The 17,520-nt window shown below is 38.0% G+C and overlaps 5 protein-coding genes across 5 annotated transcripts; 3 read left to right on the top strand and 2 right to left on the bottom strand.

Annotated features, from left to right (window-relative positions):
- The first annotated feature begins 159 nt into the window (after nucleotides 1-159).
- On the top strand, nucleotides 160-2,837 carry LOC113494514 (venom serine carboxypeptidase-like). The gene is made up of 2 exons (XM_026872897.1): nucleotides 160-651; nucleotides 1,175-2,837. The coding sequence occupies exon 2, from the start codon at nucleotides 1,294-1,296 to the stop codon at nucleotides 1,999-2,001; it is 708 nt and encodes a 235-aa protein (XP_026728698.1). The 5' UTR covers nucleotides 160-651; nucleotides 1,175-1,293; the 3' UTR covers nucleotides 2,002-2,837.
- A 51-nt stretch (nucleotides 2,838-2,888) lies between these two features.
- Nucleotides 2,889-4,347, top strand: LOC113494540 (venom serine carboxypeptidase-like). The gene has a single exon (XM_026872933.1). It carries the CDS (start codon nucleotides 2,908-2,910, stop codon nucleotides 4,303-4,305), a length of 1,398 nt encoding a protein of 465 aa, XP_026728734.1. The 5' UTR covers nucleotides 2,889-2,907; the 3' UTR covers nucleotides 4,306-4,347.
- Nucleotides 4,348-4,436: 89 nt separating this feature from the next.
- On the bottom strand, nucleotides 4,437-12,042 carry LOC113494505 (cell division control protein 45 homolog). The gene is made up of 10 exons (XM_026872887.1): nucleotides 11,845-12,042; nucleotides 11,455-11,745; nucleotides 11,052-11,129; nucleotides 10,489-10,620; nucleotides 9,876-10,052; nucleotides 9,348-9,505; nucleotides 8,037-8,238; nucleotides 7,467-7,664; nucleotides 6,973-7,133; nucleotides 4,437-6,488 (listed from the first exon to the last, which is right to left on the bottom strand). The coding sequence occupies exons 1-10, from the start codon at nucleotides 11,893-11,895 to the stop codon at nucleotides 6,347-6,349; spliced, it is 1,590 nt and encodes a 529-aa protein (XP_026728688.1). The 5' UTR covers nucleotides 11,896-12,042; the 3' UTR covers nucleotides 4,437-6,346.
- Nucleotides 12,043-12,715: 673 nt separating this feature from the next.
- LOC113494497 (RNA polymerase II-associated protein 1) lies at nucleotides 12,716-16,443 on the bottom strand. The gene has a single exon (XM_026872874.1). It carries the CDS (start codon nucleotides 16,323-16,325, stop codon nucleotides 12,738-12,740), a length of 3,588 nt encoding a protein of 1,195 aa, XP_026728675.1. The 5' UTR covers nucleotides 16,326-16,443; the 3' UTR covers nucleotides 12,716-12,737.
- Nucleotides 16,444-16,766: 323 nt separating this feature from the next.
- LOC113494576 (translation machinery-associated protein 16 homolog) lies at nucleotides 16,767-17,353 on the top strand. Its single transcript, XM_026872981.1, has one exon. It carries the CDS (start codon nucleotides 16,850-16,852, stop codon nucleotides 17,339-17,341), a length of 492 nt encoding a protein of 163 aa, XP_026728782.1. The 5' UTR covers nucleotides 16,767-16,849; the 3' UTR covers nucleotides 17,342-17,353.
- The last annotated feature ends 167 nt before the right edge of the window (nucleotides 17,354-17,520 follow it).

The following is a 17,520-nucleotide window of genomic DNA, read 5'->3' as shown; positions in this document are numbered from 1 at the left end:
AACAATGAAAAGTTAATGGAACTAAAATAAATCCCACACCCTGTTTGTTAAAAATAGTTTAAATACTAATACGCTGATAAAGGTTATGTTTTATCAACTTAAGTGGAAATAAAAAATAGTACCTAGCTACCTAACTAGTACCTTATAAATTGCTTTTAAATATAAAGTAAGTGTTAATATTAATAATGAATTGTAGTTTTTCTAACCAATGCAAAATGTGCTCAGATAAATTTCGACTTGTTTTATTTCAAACAGTCTGGGTCAATAAGTCGAGGAATTATTTGTTGTACATTGTGTGAATTTGAGTTGACAACATATAACGCTCAAAAGTAGGTATAGGTACTTATGCTAAAGTTGCAATAAAGCACCACTGTAATTAGTAGGTCCTACTCAATCTAAAATAAATATGAAACTGTTAATTATTTTTGAGCGAAAAATTTAACGTCAATGCTTTTTGAGTGTCGAAAGCGTCAATTAATGAAGTTTCAATTTTTACAAACAAAGCCGAAGTTACGCGGTTTGGTTGATATTTTTCTTATTTTGTGTTACCGTATTTGTGATCTCGACAATTTTGATGTTACTTTTGCGTTCATAATGAAGAAAAATGTGGACGGGATCCTTTTAATTATTGGAATAAGTTGTTTTTGTATGGTAAATGCTGTGTTTTTTCCAAATGTTTACCCGAGAGTAAAGTTAGCCGCGAAATCATCGAATGATGCCGGCAGTCCTCTTATTATAACTCCGTATCTTAAAAACAATTCGATTGTTGAGGCACAGAACCTTTCCCGTGTGCCACTGACTGATAAAATAGGATTTAGAAGTCATGCAGGCTTTTTTACCATCGATGAAAAATATAATGCCAATATGTACTTCTGGTATTTTCCGTCATTCAATAAGAAAACAGAAGCGCCTGTCATCTTATGGCTACAGGGTGGGCCAGGCGGTAGTTCTCTCTTTGGACTTTTTACGGAACTTGGTCCCCTGATAGCTAAGAAGGAAGGCTTTGCTCTAAGAAAATACCATTGGGCCCTGAACTATCACTTAATTTTCATTGACAACCCAGTGGGGACAGGGTTCAGCTTTGCAGATAATGATAAAGCTTACTGTACTAATGAAGAGTGTGTAGCCAATGGACTGTATGCATGCCTACTACAGTTTTTCCAACTCTTTCCAGACCTAAAAAAAAATGAGTTTTATATTACTGGAGAGTCTTACGCCGGCAAGTACATACCTTCTCTGGGAAAGAAAATTCATGAAGAAAATAAGGCAAAGAAGGAAATCAATTTAAAAGGCATGGCTATGGGCAACGCTTACTGTGATCCAAAGAACCAATTAGACTATGGTAACTATTTGTATCAACTTGGATTGTTAGACAGCAACCAGTTGAATATATTTCTGAAATATCAGATGGAGATCTATACTCAAATTCAGAAGGAAAATTGGGAGCAAGCTGATGCACTCATGGATAAACTGATGGATGGGGAACTGAGTAACTTCTCATACTTTAAACATTATACTGGGTTTGATTACTATTACAACTTTTTGCAAGCGTCAGGCAATGATGATATGACTATTTTTGCTGAACTGCTTCAAAATGATAATGTCAGGCGTAGTGTCCATGTCGGGGGGAGACCTTTCAGTGATGGCCAGAAAGTCCAATTGCTGTTGGCACTGGACATGCTCAAGTCTGTAGCTCCATTCATAGAAGAACTGCTCTCACATTACCGAATCATGTTTTACAATGGACAGCTAGATATTGTTGTGGCATACCCTTTGACCGAGAGCTTCTTACGAAACTTGAAGTTTTCTTCTGCAGAAGAGTATAAAAAGGCAGTTCGCCACATTTGGAGGGTAGATAAAGAAGTGGCCGGCTACATTAAACACGCAGGGAATATTACAGATGTGTTGGTACGAAATGCTGGTCATATGGTCCCAAAAGACCAACCAAAGTGGGCCCTAGATCTGATCACAAGATTTATTAATAATGATGACAAAATTTAAAACTAGGAAAAATCTGTGAGTGAAACTATGAGTTTATATATGTTTGGTTCCTTATGGTAGTTGACTGGCAAAAGCCTATTTCGATCAAAATAATATTCAGGTAAAGTTTTAAGTACTACAGAAATTCCGATGGTACTTTACAAATACCTATTTACATATCACTCTTATTTCTAATTATTCTATTTTTTTTATTAATCAATTTGCCTAAATATTTACTAGTCATTTTTCCTTTAAAAAATATCTCACTTAGTTTATCGATAGTCCTTTTAAATAGAAGGTAGTCTTTAAAATTTAAGCTTGCAGGTGAAATAATCCAAGTTTTCTACTCATATTAGAAATGGGTAAATGATTACACACGCGTGCTGATGAACAAAATTATTTTTTAAATTTTATCAGTTCATTTACTTTTTGGAAGGTATTTGCTATTCATCGATCATCATTGATGATCCATTCAGAGACAGAAGGTGCAACAGAGTCAGTATTCGCCGAAATTTGAGTGTAACGTGTATATTTATCATTGAGAAATTAAAACTAATTTTCCTGTAGTTGCGCTTGGATGAGCGCCTTCGCTAATCGTATAAATGTTGCATAAATGTAGTTACTACTAAAACCTACTTTCTCCAAACTTATTACATATTTGACGAGCCAAACGTCAATGTCAATAAATACGATATGATCAACATGTGTGATCCCAAAATAGTTCTTCAGTGTATTATTACCAACAATTTACCCATTTTAATCGCAAGACGAAAATTACATACCTTAGCAGCGTATATATTAAAGGGACGTATGCCCAAGTCATTAAAACCAGCTTAATAAATACTTCATCTAACAAACTCGGTAAAAGAAAACCAACAATTAAACAAAGTAACTGTTTCTCCCTCTGGAAATGATATCTTCAATGTTATGTTACTGATAACTGTCCTCAATCTGTTTTGTTTGGTGAATGCTATTTTCTTTAATAAACTATATCCGAGGATGAAGCTGAGCGCGAAACGAACCAAACACTGCGGGGAGCCGCTGTTCCTGACACCCTATCTGGACCAGGGCGCGATAGACGTCGCCCAGAACCTTTCCCGCGTTGCTATGACGGAACATATGGGCATAAAGAGTCATGCCGGTTTCTTCACGGTCGACCCACAAACACACACAAACATGTATTTCTGGTACTTTCCACCTTTTACGAAATGCCAAGAAGCGCCTATTATACTGTGGGTCCAGGGCGGGGTAGGAGGCAGCTCACTCTTCGGGCTGTTCCGAGAAGTGGGCCCTCTGGTAGTAAAAGGTCACCACGAACTTCTAGAAAGGAGGTACCATTGGGCTCTGAACTATCACCTCCTTTTCATCGACAACCCTGCTGGTGTTGGCTTCAGCTACACAGAATGTCCAGCCAGTTACTGCACAGATGGATACTGCGTTGGAAACGAACTTTACAAAACTTTGCTCCAATTTTTCCAACTATTTCCTGATATAAATCGTAATGATTTCTACATTGCCGGCGAATCCTATGCCGCGAAGTATATACCATTTTTGGGGCAGGTGATACATAACGAGAATGCAAAAATTAAAGATAATACAACAATACATTTGAAGGGCATGCTATTAAGCAGTGCTTATTGCGATCCTATTAATCAACTGGATTACGGAAACTATTTATACCAACACGGTTTGATTGATAATAAAGAGTTGAACGTGTTCCTCAAATACCAAATTGAAATAGCTGTGGAGTTAAAGAAGAAGCACTGGTTGAAGGCGAACGTTCTTATGGACAGATTGATGGAAGGACAAGTGACGCGGTTTTCGCTTTTCAAACATTACACGGGCTTCAATTATTACTACAACTTGCTGGAATCAGAGCCGAGATACGACTGGTTGCACTTTTTGTCTCTCCTGCACGAAAACGAAGTTAGGAGCAGTATTCACGTGGGAGGCTTGAGGTTTAACGACGGGGAGGCAGCTCAGACGATGCTGGCACTCGATATGATGCAGTCCGCCGCTCCTCTCATATCTGAACTGCTCTCGCACTATAGGTTCTTATTCTACAACGGTCAACTGGATATCATAGTCGCGTATCCATTGACCGTAAACTTTTTGAAAAACCTGAACTTTTCATCTTCCTCACAATATTCTGAGGCTACTCGCAAAGTTTGGAGGGTTGGTAAGGTAGTGGCGGGCTATATAAAGCAGGCAGGGAACCTGACGGAAGCCCTGGTAAGGAATGCGGGGCATCTGGTGTCGCAAGACAAACCTAAGTGGACTTTAGATTTGATCACAAGATTTATCAGAAATGATTATAAGTTTTAAATGTGTTTATCTGTTTAAAATAAATAAATTTAACTTAACGGGTGTGTTGGTAATTATTTAGTTTTGTAGCTAAACTGTTAATCAGGGAAGTTTTGCCTCCAAGCTTTATACTAAACGGATTTTCGACGTGTCTGTATCTAATGATTTACTTGATAAATACTAACGTAAGCCACCTCTTGGTGTCTATTATAAAATGGGAGTGATATGTAAATAAAACAAATGCTATGCGGTTATATAGATTTTAAGACTGAAAAATGTTGTGTTTTGATTATACTGTGATTTTTTATGTGCTTCAAAAGTATATAGCTGTTCTAATGATAATAAAAGAAGCTTATTGGCGTATAAATGTTGTACGATTAGGACCAAATTCTACTTTAAAAAAGTACAACTTGTTTAATAACAGACCATTAGTCTCTTGTGATCGAATAACACACCAAAATTTATATAATTTCTTGAAGGCGTGCGTGAATTTTTCGTAATTGAAATGTACTGAACTGAGACATTTGATGAAAATTCCTAAATAATGTTTATCAGAATTTCAAAACTCACTTTTATAATATTGACTTTATTGTAAAAATGATTTCTCTTATATAGTTGTTTTTGTCCTACATTGGTGTTACCAACTCATATTCATAAATAATAATCTTAAATCAAATATTTATATTGTTCCTTTATGTACGTAAAACGTGATATTTTGTAATTGGCAAATTAAATATACTTTTTTCGTATAATTATTGTTTTATTTCATAATGCAACTAAATTATTTATAAATAAATATTATACACTAATTACTTACTACTTAATAAGAAACAATCACACAAAGTAGAGAACAGTAGTTTTGAGTTTTGTAATCATTGATTAAGTTACAATTAATAGATGGTTTAATTAAAACTTGTATGAATTAGTAAATTAATTTGAAATATTGAACACTACATTTTCATATACATATTTCATAAGGCCTACAGATTATAAAAAAACAACTGTTCTTTACATACAATCTAACATTCAGACACACAACATATAACACCTTAAAGCAGACAAAACAATTATAAGATATAATAAAGAGGATTGAATTATTGATTGTCAAATCATTGAATAAAATGATCATTACAAATTAAATGTGAATAATTGGATACTTAGAAATCAATTGAATTAAGAATATTGTTTTTTTTTGTGATCAATAGGCTTATGATTTTAATTAACAGTTAATTCCTATTTAATCCTAATTTGTTAATTGCAAAATGAATGTACAACGTAATTTTATTTTATTGTTTAAATAAGGACTGGTAGCGAATTATAGAAATATCGAGGCGGAATATCTGCGAGTTTAGATTCAAAATGGCTGATATTTACTGTATATCAGCCATTTTGAATCTTAATATTCTGTTAATTATTGTGTGGCTTCAAATTATCTCTTGAAGACAGATGTAAGAGTTCAGAAATCGCAGAAATAATACATCTGCAACCAATCCGTGGTCTATGTCTAACTTTCACTCACAAAATTGTACAGTAACTTTTATAATAGACTAATATCTGGTATCTCGAACACTGATCACACAAAATAATAAAACCTCTGCTAACTCTTTTGTTGCTCTTTCACACCTTTCACGTTTGTCAACAACAGATTTAAAGGAGATTCTCTCACCACATCTTAAAACTACTATTGCAATTGTTAGAAAGAGACACTACTATTGACGGTGTATTGCGTCATCTCGCTTTTAGAAATGTGTTTAAATGTAGTTTTAAAACATGCTGTTATTTTCCTGGGCCCCGACTCTGCTATTTACAATGGCCGATGAATGAATGGCAATTGGATTAAATTTGAAACTATTTCTATCTTCTTAAGCATTTTGACAACATGGGAATTCATTGTTTTGACTTTGAGAGTGCCATCCCGTACTGAATTTCCAATGATTATGTAAGAAAATTCTTAAGAGGATACAAAAAATTCGTTTTAAGCCAATTTTCTTTGTAATTAATTAGCAGAATACCCTGATCAATGTTCAGATGCTAGTTTTAAATGTATTGTGTATGTACAGTACTAGGCTAGTAAGGCGGTGAGCGCGTCCAGGAACTGCGCGCGCTGGGCGGTGGGCAGCGTGATGACGGACGAGTCCAGGTAGTCCAGCGACACCGACGCGCCGCACTTGGTGGCTGCCTGCTCGAAGGCCGCGCCGAACAAACTGAGGACGACAACTTGTTGGTTGGTTTACACGGTTTTAAAGAGAAGACAGACAGTCGTTTATTTGGCAGTGGGAAATTTTCAAGGCGTTGTTTATATTCATAGCAAAGTTTCACGTTTCGGTGTAATGGTATAACTGACTGCATAAATGATACAACGATCTAATTTAGCGTATATATAGTGATAGCTTAATTGGTTTCGGACCAAACTGGAGTCTTTTATCGCAAGTTGACTTGGTGGTGGAATCAGCTTTAGTTTTAGTGCAATCCCGATTAATATGTATACGTGAACTGTTGTATCATTTTATGTTTTTAAAGCTAAAGGTCTCAAAAACATACAAATCACGTGCACAAAGACACCAGACTCAAAACAGGCATTCGTCACACAAATATTTGTTCTACGCGGGGCTCGAACCCGCAACACGTCCCGCACTGTGGGTTTAGCGTGGTGACTTCAACCACTGGTGTATCCGTAGCGCTACTGACTTCCTGGTCTCGTGCTGGTAGCGCGGCGGCACCCCGAGCAGCAGACAGCTGCCGGGCGGGCCCGGGGCCGAGCCCAGCACGGCCGCGCCGCCCGCCGCCAGCCAGCGCGCCGCCACGCCCAGCCACAGCGGCCCGCGGACCAGGCTGGCCTCCGCCGTGCCCTGCACGCAACACACATCATATTAGGTACTTGAGGCGTGCGTTAAGAGAAGGATTTTGATGTTACATTTGAAAGTGTACTTTAAGATTATACACTATAAAACTTGCATAAAAAGAGGGTACATATCTGATGTCAATTATGCTTTTTAAACTAATGACTTTCAAATTGAATTCTGATTGCTGATCTAAATTTCGTCATATTTTAAACGCTATCAGGCCTAATTGCAATCTATTTTCCATTTGTTTAAATACTTTACAAATATAAACAATCGTATTGTTTTATGTCTAAACTCTGTGCGTCAGCGCAGCCCAGGCGCCTGTCGGTATATACATACCTCCTGCACGATGAAGTAGCTGAAGGGCCCGGCCAGGTGCAGCTGCCTGGCGCTGAGCGTGGCGTGCGCGAGGCGGGCGGCGGCCTCGAGCGCGCGCTGTGCGCTGGCGCAGCCCAGGCGGCGGCTGTCGTTGTCTCCCGCCTCCGTGTCCAGCGCGGCCAGAGCGTGCTGGAAGCCTTCCGCGCGGGGTAACGTCTCCTGTGAACACGGAAAATATTTGCCGGTCTTGAATATGTAATACTCCAACGCCATCTAGTCTCAAACTAAGCAAAACTCAGATAAATTACACCCAGACACAGAACAAACGATCGTGCTCATCACACAAACATTTTCTCTAGGTGTATAGGGCCACTAAACATTAGACTAACAGACAATTGCATCAAATGCAAGAACTATTTATATACAATAGCAGCGGGCCAACCAGCACTACAACGCAAAAAATACGAAGTCTTTTGCCTGATGATGTAGGGACCTTGTAAATCTGATAATTTTCTTAGACTTGTTACAGTAAACGCCGCAGCGTATAGCTCAACGAAAATAAGTACAAAAGAACATATTCCGCATACTCACATGTTCAATAAGGCCCATAATCGCGTACACGATGTCCGTGGCCGCCAGTGTGGGTGAGTGCACCCTGTGCAGCAGGAACGTGGTGTGCGTGGGGTCCGGCAGCTTGTGCTTGGGGGCCGCGCTCTGTAGCGCCGTCAGCAGCGAGCGGCGGAGTTCCACGTCCATGGAGCGGTAGGCCTGCCGAGCCTGCTGCAGCGGGATACTGCTCGAACAAAGAATTAAGTTAAAGTTAGACTTCATCATCAGGCTTTTCGCCGTAATGGTGACATTAATGAATCAATCAATATCACCATTGTAGCCCACGCTGTAGATCCCACGGCTGGGCAAAGTCCTTCCCCTTTCTCTTTAAAATTTCTCCATCTTTTACTTTTCTAGCTATGTATGCGTTTACTAAATGCAGCCTTACTGAAGATTGCTATAATAACAAAAACTTACGGCGTTTTAAGTCTAGATAGTAAAAGTCTGACACTACCCACTTCCTCCCTCAAAGAGGTGGGTATCCAAGAGAATTTCCCCGTCTTACCGCAAAAATAAAAACATACAGATATGTATACATATATTTAATATTTTTTTAGCAGTATTCCATTCAGTCTGAGCCTGATAAAGTAATGAGACCACTTTTGAATAAATAAATAAATAAATGAGGCCAAATCTAAACATGTTAAAAACAAATTAGATTATAAAAACAATAGTAATTATAATAAATAATTCTCATATTTGACCTAAAATAAGTCATTTTACAGGTCATAGAGGTCACTAGTTTCTAATCAGTCTGACTTATGATTGCAAAAATATCGCGAAAAAATAATAAGCGTTCATTGACCTCTTAGTTTCCTTAAAGTTGTAGTAGACTCAACCAAAATTTTGGTAGATAAACTGCTTCAATATTTTGGGATACACGCGGCAAAAGAAAATACGCATTATATTAAGCATTAAACTACAAGACGGACACTAAAACAAAATTGTCATCATCCCTATACATATGTATGAGGTTGGCTTCTAGTCTAACCAGATGCAGCTGCGTACCAATGTACGGATAGCCGAGTGGTTGAGTTGTCCACGCCTACCCCACTGTGCGCGTCGTGTCGCGGGTTCGATCCCCGCGATCCACGAATGCTTGTTCTGAGTCTGGGTGTTTTTATGCATGTGATTTGTATGTTTGTAAACCCCCGCGACAAAAGGATAAAATTCCTTACTGCGGGAGTCGTTTAAAAAAAAATGTTTTACAAGGTGCTAATGATGCTGTGTTATCTATGTTGAAACAAAACAGCGAAGTGTCCAGGTTTCTTGAAGATTTTACTGTTATCTCACCCAGTATCAGCGAGCAGTTGCCGAAGCCGCGTCTGTCCGGCCACCGTGTGCAGGCGGAGCGCGGGCGCCAGCGCCGGCGAGTGACGTAACGCGGCTTCTAGCGACCAGCGACGGTATAGGGGGAGGTTGACATCCTTCTCCAGGCTCACACGGCTACCCTGAAACATGTAGTCTTATAGTTGTATGCAGGCAAAGCATATGTTCAGGCGAACTGAATAGATCTGTGGGAAAAAAGTAGTCTAAACTGGGGTTGGTCATCTTACTAAGACGCATATACACTCGAAAATTTGGAAAGTGTATGGATGTCTCTATGTGATTAGAGAATTTTGTTTTCTTTAAAGCATAGAAAATAGTTGCTTTAGACTAAAAAATACACTTCAGCGCATCGTATTCCACCAACAAGGAATGGTAGCTGGAAATAGTATGAAGAACCATAACCACGACAACTCTGGCGAGAATGATCGGACAGACAAGAAAACCCGTTTTCAAGTGTAAAGTGAATAGGTATGAAGGGCTGGTTTAGCTCACGGTGTGCGTGTGTTCGGGCGGCAGATGCCTGGTGAGGTGGTCGGCGTCCAGCAGCGCGGCGGCGGGCGCGCGCGTGTGCAGCGCGGCCTGCGCGGCGGCGGCCACGGCGCCCGCCCACACGGCCGCCCAGCCGCAGCGCGACACGCGCCACGCCAGCTCCACCGCCACGCACGCGCTCTGCGCATGCACACATACACACATACACTTATCTATTTAACACACTGGCTAGTAAGGGACAATTGACACCAAAAGAACAGCGTACAGCAACGTCGTAGTAGCGAGTTCATAGACATTTGAAGGCAAAAGAGGCAGCGAGGCGCCGCAGGACTGTATAACTCTTTTTGCGTCTCGCGATTTCTTGCACAGTAAGTATGGTAGTCATAAGACCACTAATCTTTTAGTGGGGATTGACCCTTATGCAATCATCCCAAAAAAGATCTTACATAGTTTTTCTCTTAAATATAATACCACCAATGCCACCAAGTGCCTAAAAGTGCAAAGAAGAAGTCCACCATGTCACCTTGCCTTTTAATTGTTCTTGCTGTGAAGAAAGTATGCCATTATATCCAATAAGAACAGTAAATACTACAACTATGCCCTAGTGAAAACTTACAGGTTTCCCGTAGTAAGAGAACTGTGTGTAGTTAAACATGAGTGTGTTTCGCCTCTCCTCCCAGGCGCGGCGCTCGCGCCGGCGCTCCACCATCGCCTCCAGACCTTCGCGACCACTCTCTGACTCTTCATTCTACAAATAAAAATGTGTATCTATTACTGTACTCTGTAAAGATACTTTTGCCTGGAGCTTAAGTCATTGAAACTACTCGCTTGTTTAAATGGTACAAAGAAAAAGATTGCTAAATAAATCCAGCACTCAATATATTATTATTAGATTTTTAATTTATGAAGTTTCGAAGTTAATTTAGTAACCCACTGAATATGTAATTCTGCTAACAAAACCATTTGTTACATTTTTAATTTTTCCTACATAAGTTTAACTATAAGTTTATTATTAAATGTTTGTTTTTGTTAAGTTCTGTATGAATGAAAGAAGATTGGATGAATGATAAAATTTGTATGAGGATTTATTTCCGCCTGTAATACCCTATGAGGCTGTCATAGTCGCCTCAAGTGACTGAAGCCTTGATAATTTTTAGATTAAAAAAAAATTAAACGTACCTCCTCATCTTCGTCATCTCTGAATATATCATCAAAGTTGGGAATGTTTTCTTCATCATCCTTATATACTAATCTCACCTGAAAACAATGCCAGTTACATGACCAACAATAATTATAAGTAACAGCTGTAGAGGTTTCAGTGTAGGGTTCAATGACTACTTAGCTGTATAGAAATGTAACTTAAATTCACAATAACTTCAGTACATAACAAAAAAATAAGAAATTAATATGAATAACAAAAAGTTAAGCATAAACCGATATAACTTGGTTATTACTTGATAGCTAGTAATAAGTTTTTAAAGCTTAGATCACACACTGCATAAAAAACAAGTGTATGAAGTGTATCTCACTTCAGTTTTTATTTACAAACAAAAAACGATAGTACCGCCAAACAAGTACGAACCTGTCCATCACTATACACATTGCACACATCAGTGGGTTTGTGGGCGTCTAGCACAAAGAACACCACATCTTCCTCCGGCTGCAGGATATCCACCAGGTCTATGGTCCCGCCGCAGTTCACCAGCACCACGTACTTTATCTCCTCGTTATTCTCATCGTAAGCTTGACGCAACTCCGCTATACCCCCCACGGGGACCAGTGTATACGACACATTATCACATTTAAACAAACTCTGCAATATCTTACAAGTACAAATCGCATCCACATCGTAATGAACTAACAATAGCACCCTCTGGAACAAACGAAAAAGTTTTTAAACAGTTTTGAAAACATCGCCAAAAAGTTTGGTTGTAAAATTGTAAACAACTTACTGATAAACAAAAATACTCACATTCCCGAGTAGTACATTGTAGAAATCGTTCTTTATATCCTCTATAAACATCTTGGAACGTCATTTATGCAAAACTTATCAAATTAAGATTTCATTTTAAGAAGCATGTAAAATAAAACAACTGTAAAAAACTCCGCCGAAACACCTGCAAATCTAAATTCCGTCAATTTGAACTGTCACTGCCGTCAAGAATTCCCGCCATTTGTAAGGCTGCGTTCTTTTTGTTGTTTACTATTTAATTATTATCAGCTGTGTTTGTTTTGTTTTAGATATCCACTTTTATTAGATCATTATTAGTAGGTAAAGATTGTCAGATATGGATCTAAGTTAACACTATTTTTAAAGTCCGAACGATTAGTTTTTTTTCGTTAATGTTGGGAACAACCCTTGAAAATCTTTCGGCATTTCTTATCAGGATAGTCAGATAGGAAATATCGACTCCAGCGTTCTCAAAAAAGACATGTAAATTGTAAAAGTTACGATATATCCTACTAGTAGAATAAGTGATTTCATTTCTTTTAAAAAAAGTGAGATACTTTTTAAATAAATAAAAAAGGCGTAGAATCCTTCCATGCGGACGAAGTGAAACTTGCTATGGTAGCGTTAAACGCTTAACGCAACCTTGTTGAAAGTCGCATTTAATAAGAAGTTTCATCAAAAGTAGATACTTCGTTCTCTATATGGGATACCTCTTTTTTTCTGTAATTTAAGGAGTGGTGTGGGTAGGTGATCTTTTTGTAGAATCATTCGATCTTATAGTCATTAAATCTAAGAGCAGGCCAAATTTATTTTCAAAGAGCTTCTGCTAAAACTTTATAGATAGGAAGTTGTTAATATGACAAACAGCGGGAAAGAGATAAAAACAATATAATTTAACAACGTCATTTATTAAATTATTCTTGGGGTACATTTCGTTTGCTATAACTCGCTGCGTGATGGGATGCTATTCTATGGGCTATCGTTCCAGGTCTCAGTAAGTTTGTCGACAGAGCGAGAAAATATGATTGGATCAAAGACTCGTCGGTTTCTTCTGGGTACAAATAATCCTTGATATCGTAGCACAGTACTTCTTCAGGACAATCCAGCGCCCTCAGGCACCCTGCATATTCCGACCATAAAAGTTTTCGCCATTTCACATTGTGTTTCTGAGCTAATGGTACCAATATACACGACGCAAACGTAGGGTCGCCATAACTGACTGACTGGAATTGTTCTAGAAGCTGTGTGTAAAAGTCTTGAAAATTAATCAGTCCAATTAGTGGTTTATCAAAGTCCAGCTTCGATTTCTTTTTGAACAAGACCTCAGTGCATTTTCGTAACAATATTTTGATTTTCGCGTCCAAGAATAGTGAGTTGTCACAGAGGAATACACACATGATGCGGCAGAATCTGTCGGTGACGTCAATGTCGTTCAGGAGATCCGGAAAGCATAGTTCGTTGAATAAGATCCATTCTAAGCTGCATCTAATTATGAATTCCTTGTCAGCGGCCACTCTCTCTGCTACCCTCTTAGCGTGCTCGCCTACAACTTTGGGAGTGTTATCGGCCTCTTGACTCTTGCTATACAAAGTCAAAATAGGGAAGTAAATCCAGTCTCGAGGCAAAATCGGTTCCAGCCAACTCCTGAACCGAATATTCGGCCCTGTGTCTCTGTAATTCATGTTTACCACTTTACTGTAGCATAGTTTGATGTCCTCAATTGAGGTTAACGCTTTTGAAAAACCATCAGCGTCTGTTAAATTGACGAGGTTTAATAATCTCTCGGCCGTGAACCAATGCTTGTTAAACACGACATAACTGAAAAGGAAATCCAGTTCATATTTCTTGTCGTTTCTCAATATGTAACACAGTTTGTTTGCTACAGTGTATAACAAATCTTTGCTACCTTCCGAAATATCGTATTGTGTCGACAATTTTATAACGCTGAAGACGAAAGTTATTTCCATCCTCGTAAACCAGTTATCACAGAGACTTGGCACTTTATTGCTTAGTTTACTCAAATACGTAGAGAGATGCCTCAAAAATGTTTCAGAAGTTTCTTTATCATTCACGTAAGTTAGCAGATTGAACAAAGAAGCAAGGAAGGGTATTGGCGACCCGACCGTCAGTACTGGTAGTACTTTCTGCCTCGAATCGATGACGGACCCGCCAAGACTCATCAGATTCTTAGTCAAGTTCAGATCCTTGTTTTCCAAACCGGATAGTAAATTGGAACTGGGTATAAGATTTTTTATAATCACATCGAATCCGTGAGATTGCGACAGATTCCGTAAAGAGTCGTTTAGGAACTTCATAGGCAGATTTTCTATTAACGTGACAGTCTTACAGCAATCTATAGCTGAACAGAGAAGACGTAAATGTCCGCAGGTATAACTGTCAGCAACTGATAACTGTGTCATCCATTTTTGTACACCCTCCTTGAGCAAGGGATAAATTTGCGACTTGTAACTATCCATGCCATTCAAAATACATCGTAGGAGGCGATTTACGAGTTGTAATACCACTGCTGCATGCGTAGCTGATAAAATGGACGATTCAACAAATATATCTGTGCCTTTTACATGCTTGTGTAGTGCAGTCACTATCACAGGAGATAAAGCGATTGCCACTTCAGTGCCTAGTCCAAAGCAGAGTATATTTGATAGAGTACAAAAAGCCTCTGTTTGTATCTTCAAACCATATGTTCTGTCGACCCCAGAGCTTATGTACTCCGATATAGGTTTCAAAATCTCATATTTAGTGAGTAAAATTCTAGTTACCTCTATAGATTGTAGTGATAGGATTCTGAGAAGCTTCAATGCCGCTAAAATAGGTTTTCCATTATACACAATGCTTGGGTCAAACACAAAGTTAGTACTGGTGACTGGAATGAAGTGTTTCATAATTGTGTACATTAAGTGATCCATTTCTGCTATCCTAAGGGCTACATCTACAGAATCTCTTGCTAACCTTGACAAGATTTGCAAGGAATATTGAACAGAGTTAAAGCTAGGCCTGATTGTTTCCAATATGTAATACAGTCTCTGTAAAATCTCTGTCCTTTGTAAAGCTGTCATGATATCAATTTCAGCTAAGTGGTAATCTGTGAATTCGGATTCTCGGGACTGTAGTTCTTCTATTTCAGATTTGTCATTTTCTAGACAAGGTTGTAAAGTACCCTCTTCAAACCCAATCAAGGCATCCAGACTTGCTTCATCAATCCTGTTATACAGCAGATTGCGCATTGCCTTCAATGCTGGTTCTAAAACAATAACTTTATTGTCATCCATCGCTATCCTTATTATAAAAAAGAGTTTGCTTATTGGTATTTCAATTATGTTCTTGTATGTGCCTGCACTGTGGTACTCTAGAATGCCTGCTATAGTGTTGAGGGCCATTACTCTCTGTTGTGTGATGGTTGACCTACTTAGTTCTATCAGCTCTGTGATGGAGTATCCTGGTCTGTGTGGTTCATCTCCATGGTGAAATAATGGCTTTGTTTTCTCATTATAATCTATAGAGTATGGGAGTAAATATCCAGTGAAGTCAAACCTAGCTTCATAAGGTTCATCCATTTTGATTTTCTTGCTCTCTTCAATGCCTTTCATCCATTCTAACTTGTCTTTTTCTAATGTATCGAAATGTAGCCAGTTGTTTACTTTGGGGTGGGATAAGACATCATTATCCCATAAATCATCATTTGTTGATACACCAGGTGTTTCTATAATTTCCATTTTATTGTCAATTGCTTCAGTAGCACCTTCTTCTACTTTTGTTATTTTAGCAGAGGAACCTTGTTGCCGTTTTGTTTTTAAAAACTCAACCAGTTTGGGATCTAAACTGGAAAGCAGTTTTTTCTGTTCTTCTAATATATCTTTCTCTGACATTTCTTTAAGCTTTTTAACATTTTCTCCATGAATATTTTCAGCATCATTTGATTCTACAATGAAACTTTTTGGTGGGAGATTAATATTAGATACTTTATCCATACTACTTGACGGTTCATCTATGTCCATTGTAGTATGTTCATTTTTCTTAATTTGAGTTTTCTTAGAAAATATACTTCCTCTCTTACTGACTACAGGGAACCCTTGTGAGGGCATAACTTTTGTGTCATAATCAACAAAATCAGTCACATTTCTCTCTACAATTTCACCTAATAAGGACGGGAGGACTTTAGGATAATATACATTGTCATCTTCTGCATCTAATACTTCTGGTGTGTCAGTGTTTTTCTCCAAGATGTCTCCCATTACAGAACTAGTACTTGGGTCCTCTAGCCGCGTCCTTTTCTCCGCCTGCCCTTTCAGACCCTTAGTTTGAGCATATTTTGAGGGTTTTCGCCCACCTTCGCTATTAATTGGTCTTTTATTTCTTTCTGGACGTAAGTTAGTTACTGCAGCAGCAGGCTGAATAGTTTGCTTACGTTTTTCGTTAAGAAACTCCTCTTGCATACGGAGGATATCGTCTTCATCTTCACCAGGTTTCGGGCGTTTAAACATGATTTCTTGACTATTCAAAACAATTAAACAAGATTCATTTACAACTTTGAGCCTTCGAGGTTACGAAATATTGTTTTGAACTTTTGACAGTTTCAGCTGTGACGTCATACTGTTCTTACAAATTCGTTTACAGGATTCGTTTCCAAATTATTTTTAACTTTTTATTTTCTTATCATAACTAGTATCACTTAATACCTATGACAAAATAATAGCTCATGAGCCTTTCTAAATTTTGTATAAGATTCGTTTGGGAGATTCCTAGCAATCAGAATCTATTAACCTTAATTGACCTATCGCTGAACAGTTAGCATTCATTTATTATACAATATAGATTTGTCTTGAAGTTAAGGTCGAAAATTTGTTTATCTTTATTATATCCTTTTATACTATCCACGGGTAAACGAAATAGATTTTTTTTTTTCATTATCTGTGCTCACAATTGACATTTGTTGTAAACACTTGTTGACATTTGAAAACACGTGAGAAGAGAATACTAACCAAAACAATAAAAATAATATCTAAAAATGCCTAATATTAAGAAGAGTATAGAAAAACTAAAACATCCAAACAGTAGGAAGACCTTAAAAATTATAAGCAAGATAAAGAGAAACGAAAAGAAGGATCAGAACAAAGTGGGAACACACATAAAGCAAAACCTTATTGGTGAGAAGATTCTGTGGTTCAAAGAACGAATACCCGAAGGTTGTGTGGTTTTGAATAACGAACAGACGTTGAATTTGATAGAACAGTATTTGGCGCGCTTTGACGAGGAGTTGGAACAAATTGCGTTGAAGAACTCTGTTGGGCAAAGGAAAAACCGCCAACATGCTAGCAGGGAAGATATAATTAATATTACTAAGAAAAAAGAGCAAGAAGAGTTTGAAACATGTGGCTTGGAGATGCCTGACCTTCTTGATGCACAGCAGATGGAAGTTCTTAGGAACTGGAATGGTGAATTGAGGTTTCTTCAGCATTTTAAGTTAAAAAGAATAGCTAGAAAACATTTAATAAAGTAATAGGGCAAACAACCTTGTGTTTAATTAATAATGTTACTTGAAATAACGTAAATAAATATTTCCTGTTATAACTTTTAAGAACTATTTATTAATTATGTTATGACATGACAAATACATATCAATTTTAATCTATGGGAGTAGGCCCACATATTCACCTATTTTTAAAAGCAGGCTTAAAC

This window comes from Trichoplusia ni, chromosome 1, assembly GCF_003590095.1.
Source record: "Trichoplusia ni isolate ovarian cell line Hi5 chromosome 1, tn1, whole genome shotgun sequence".
Taxonomy (NCBI): Eukaryota; Metazoa; Arthropoda; class Insecta; order Lepidoptera; family Noctuidae; genus Trichoplusia; species Trichoplusia ni.
The sequence above is the reverse complement of the archived record's forward strand: the minus strand, read 5'-3'. Positions and strand labels throughout refer to the sequence as shown.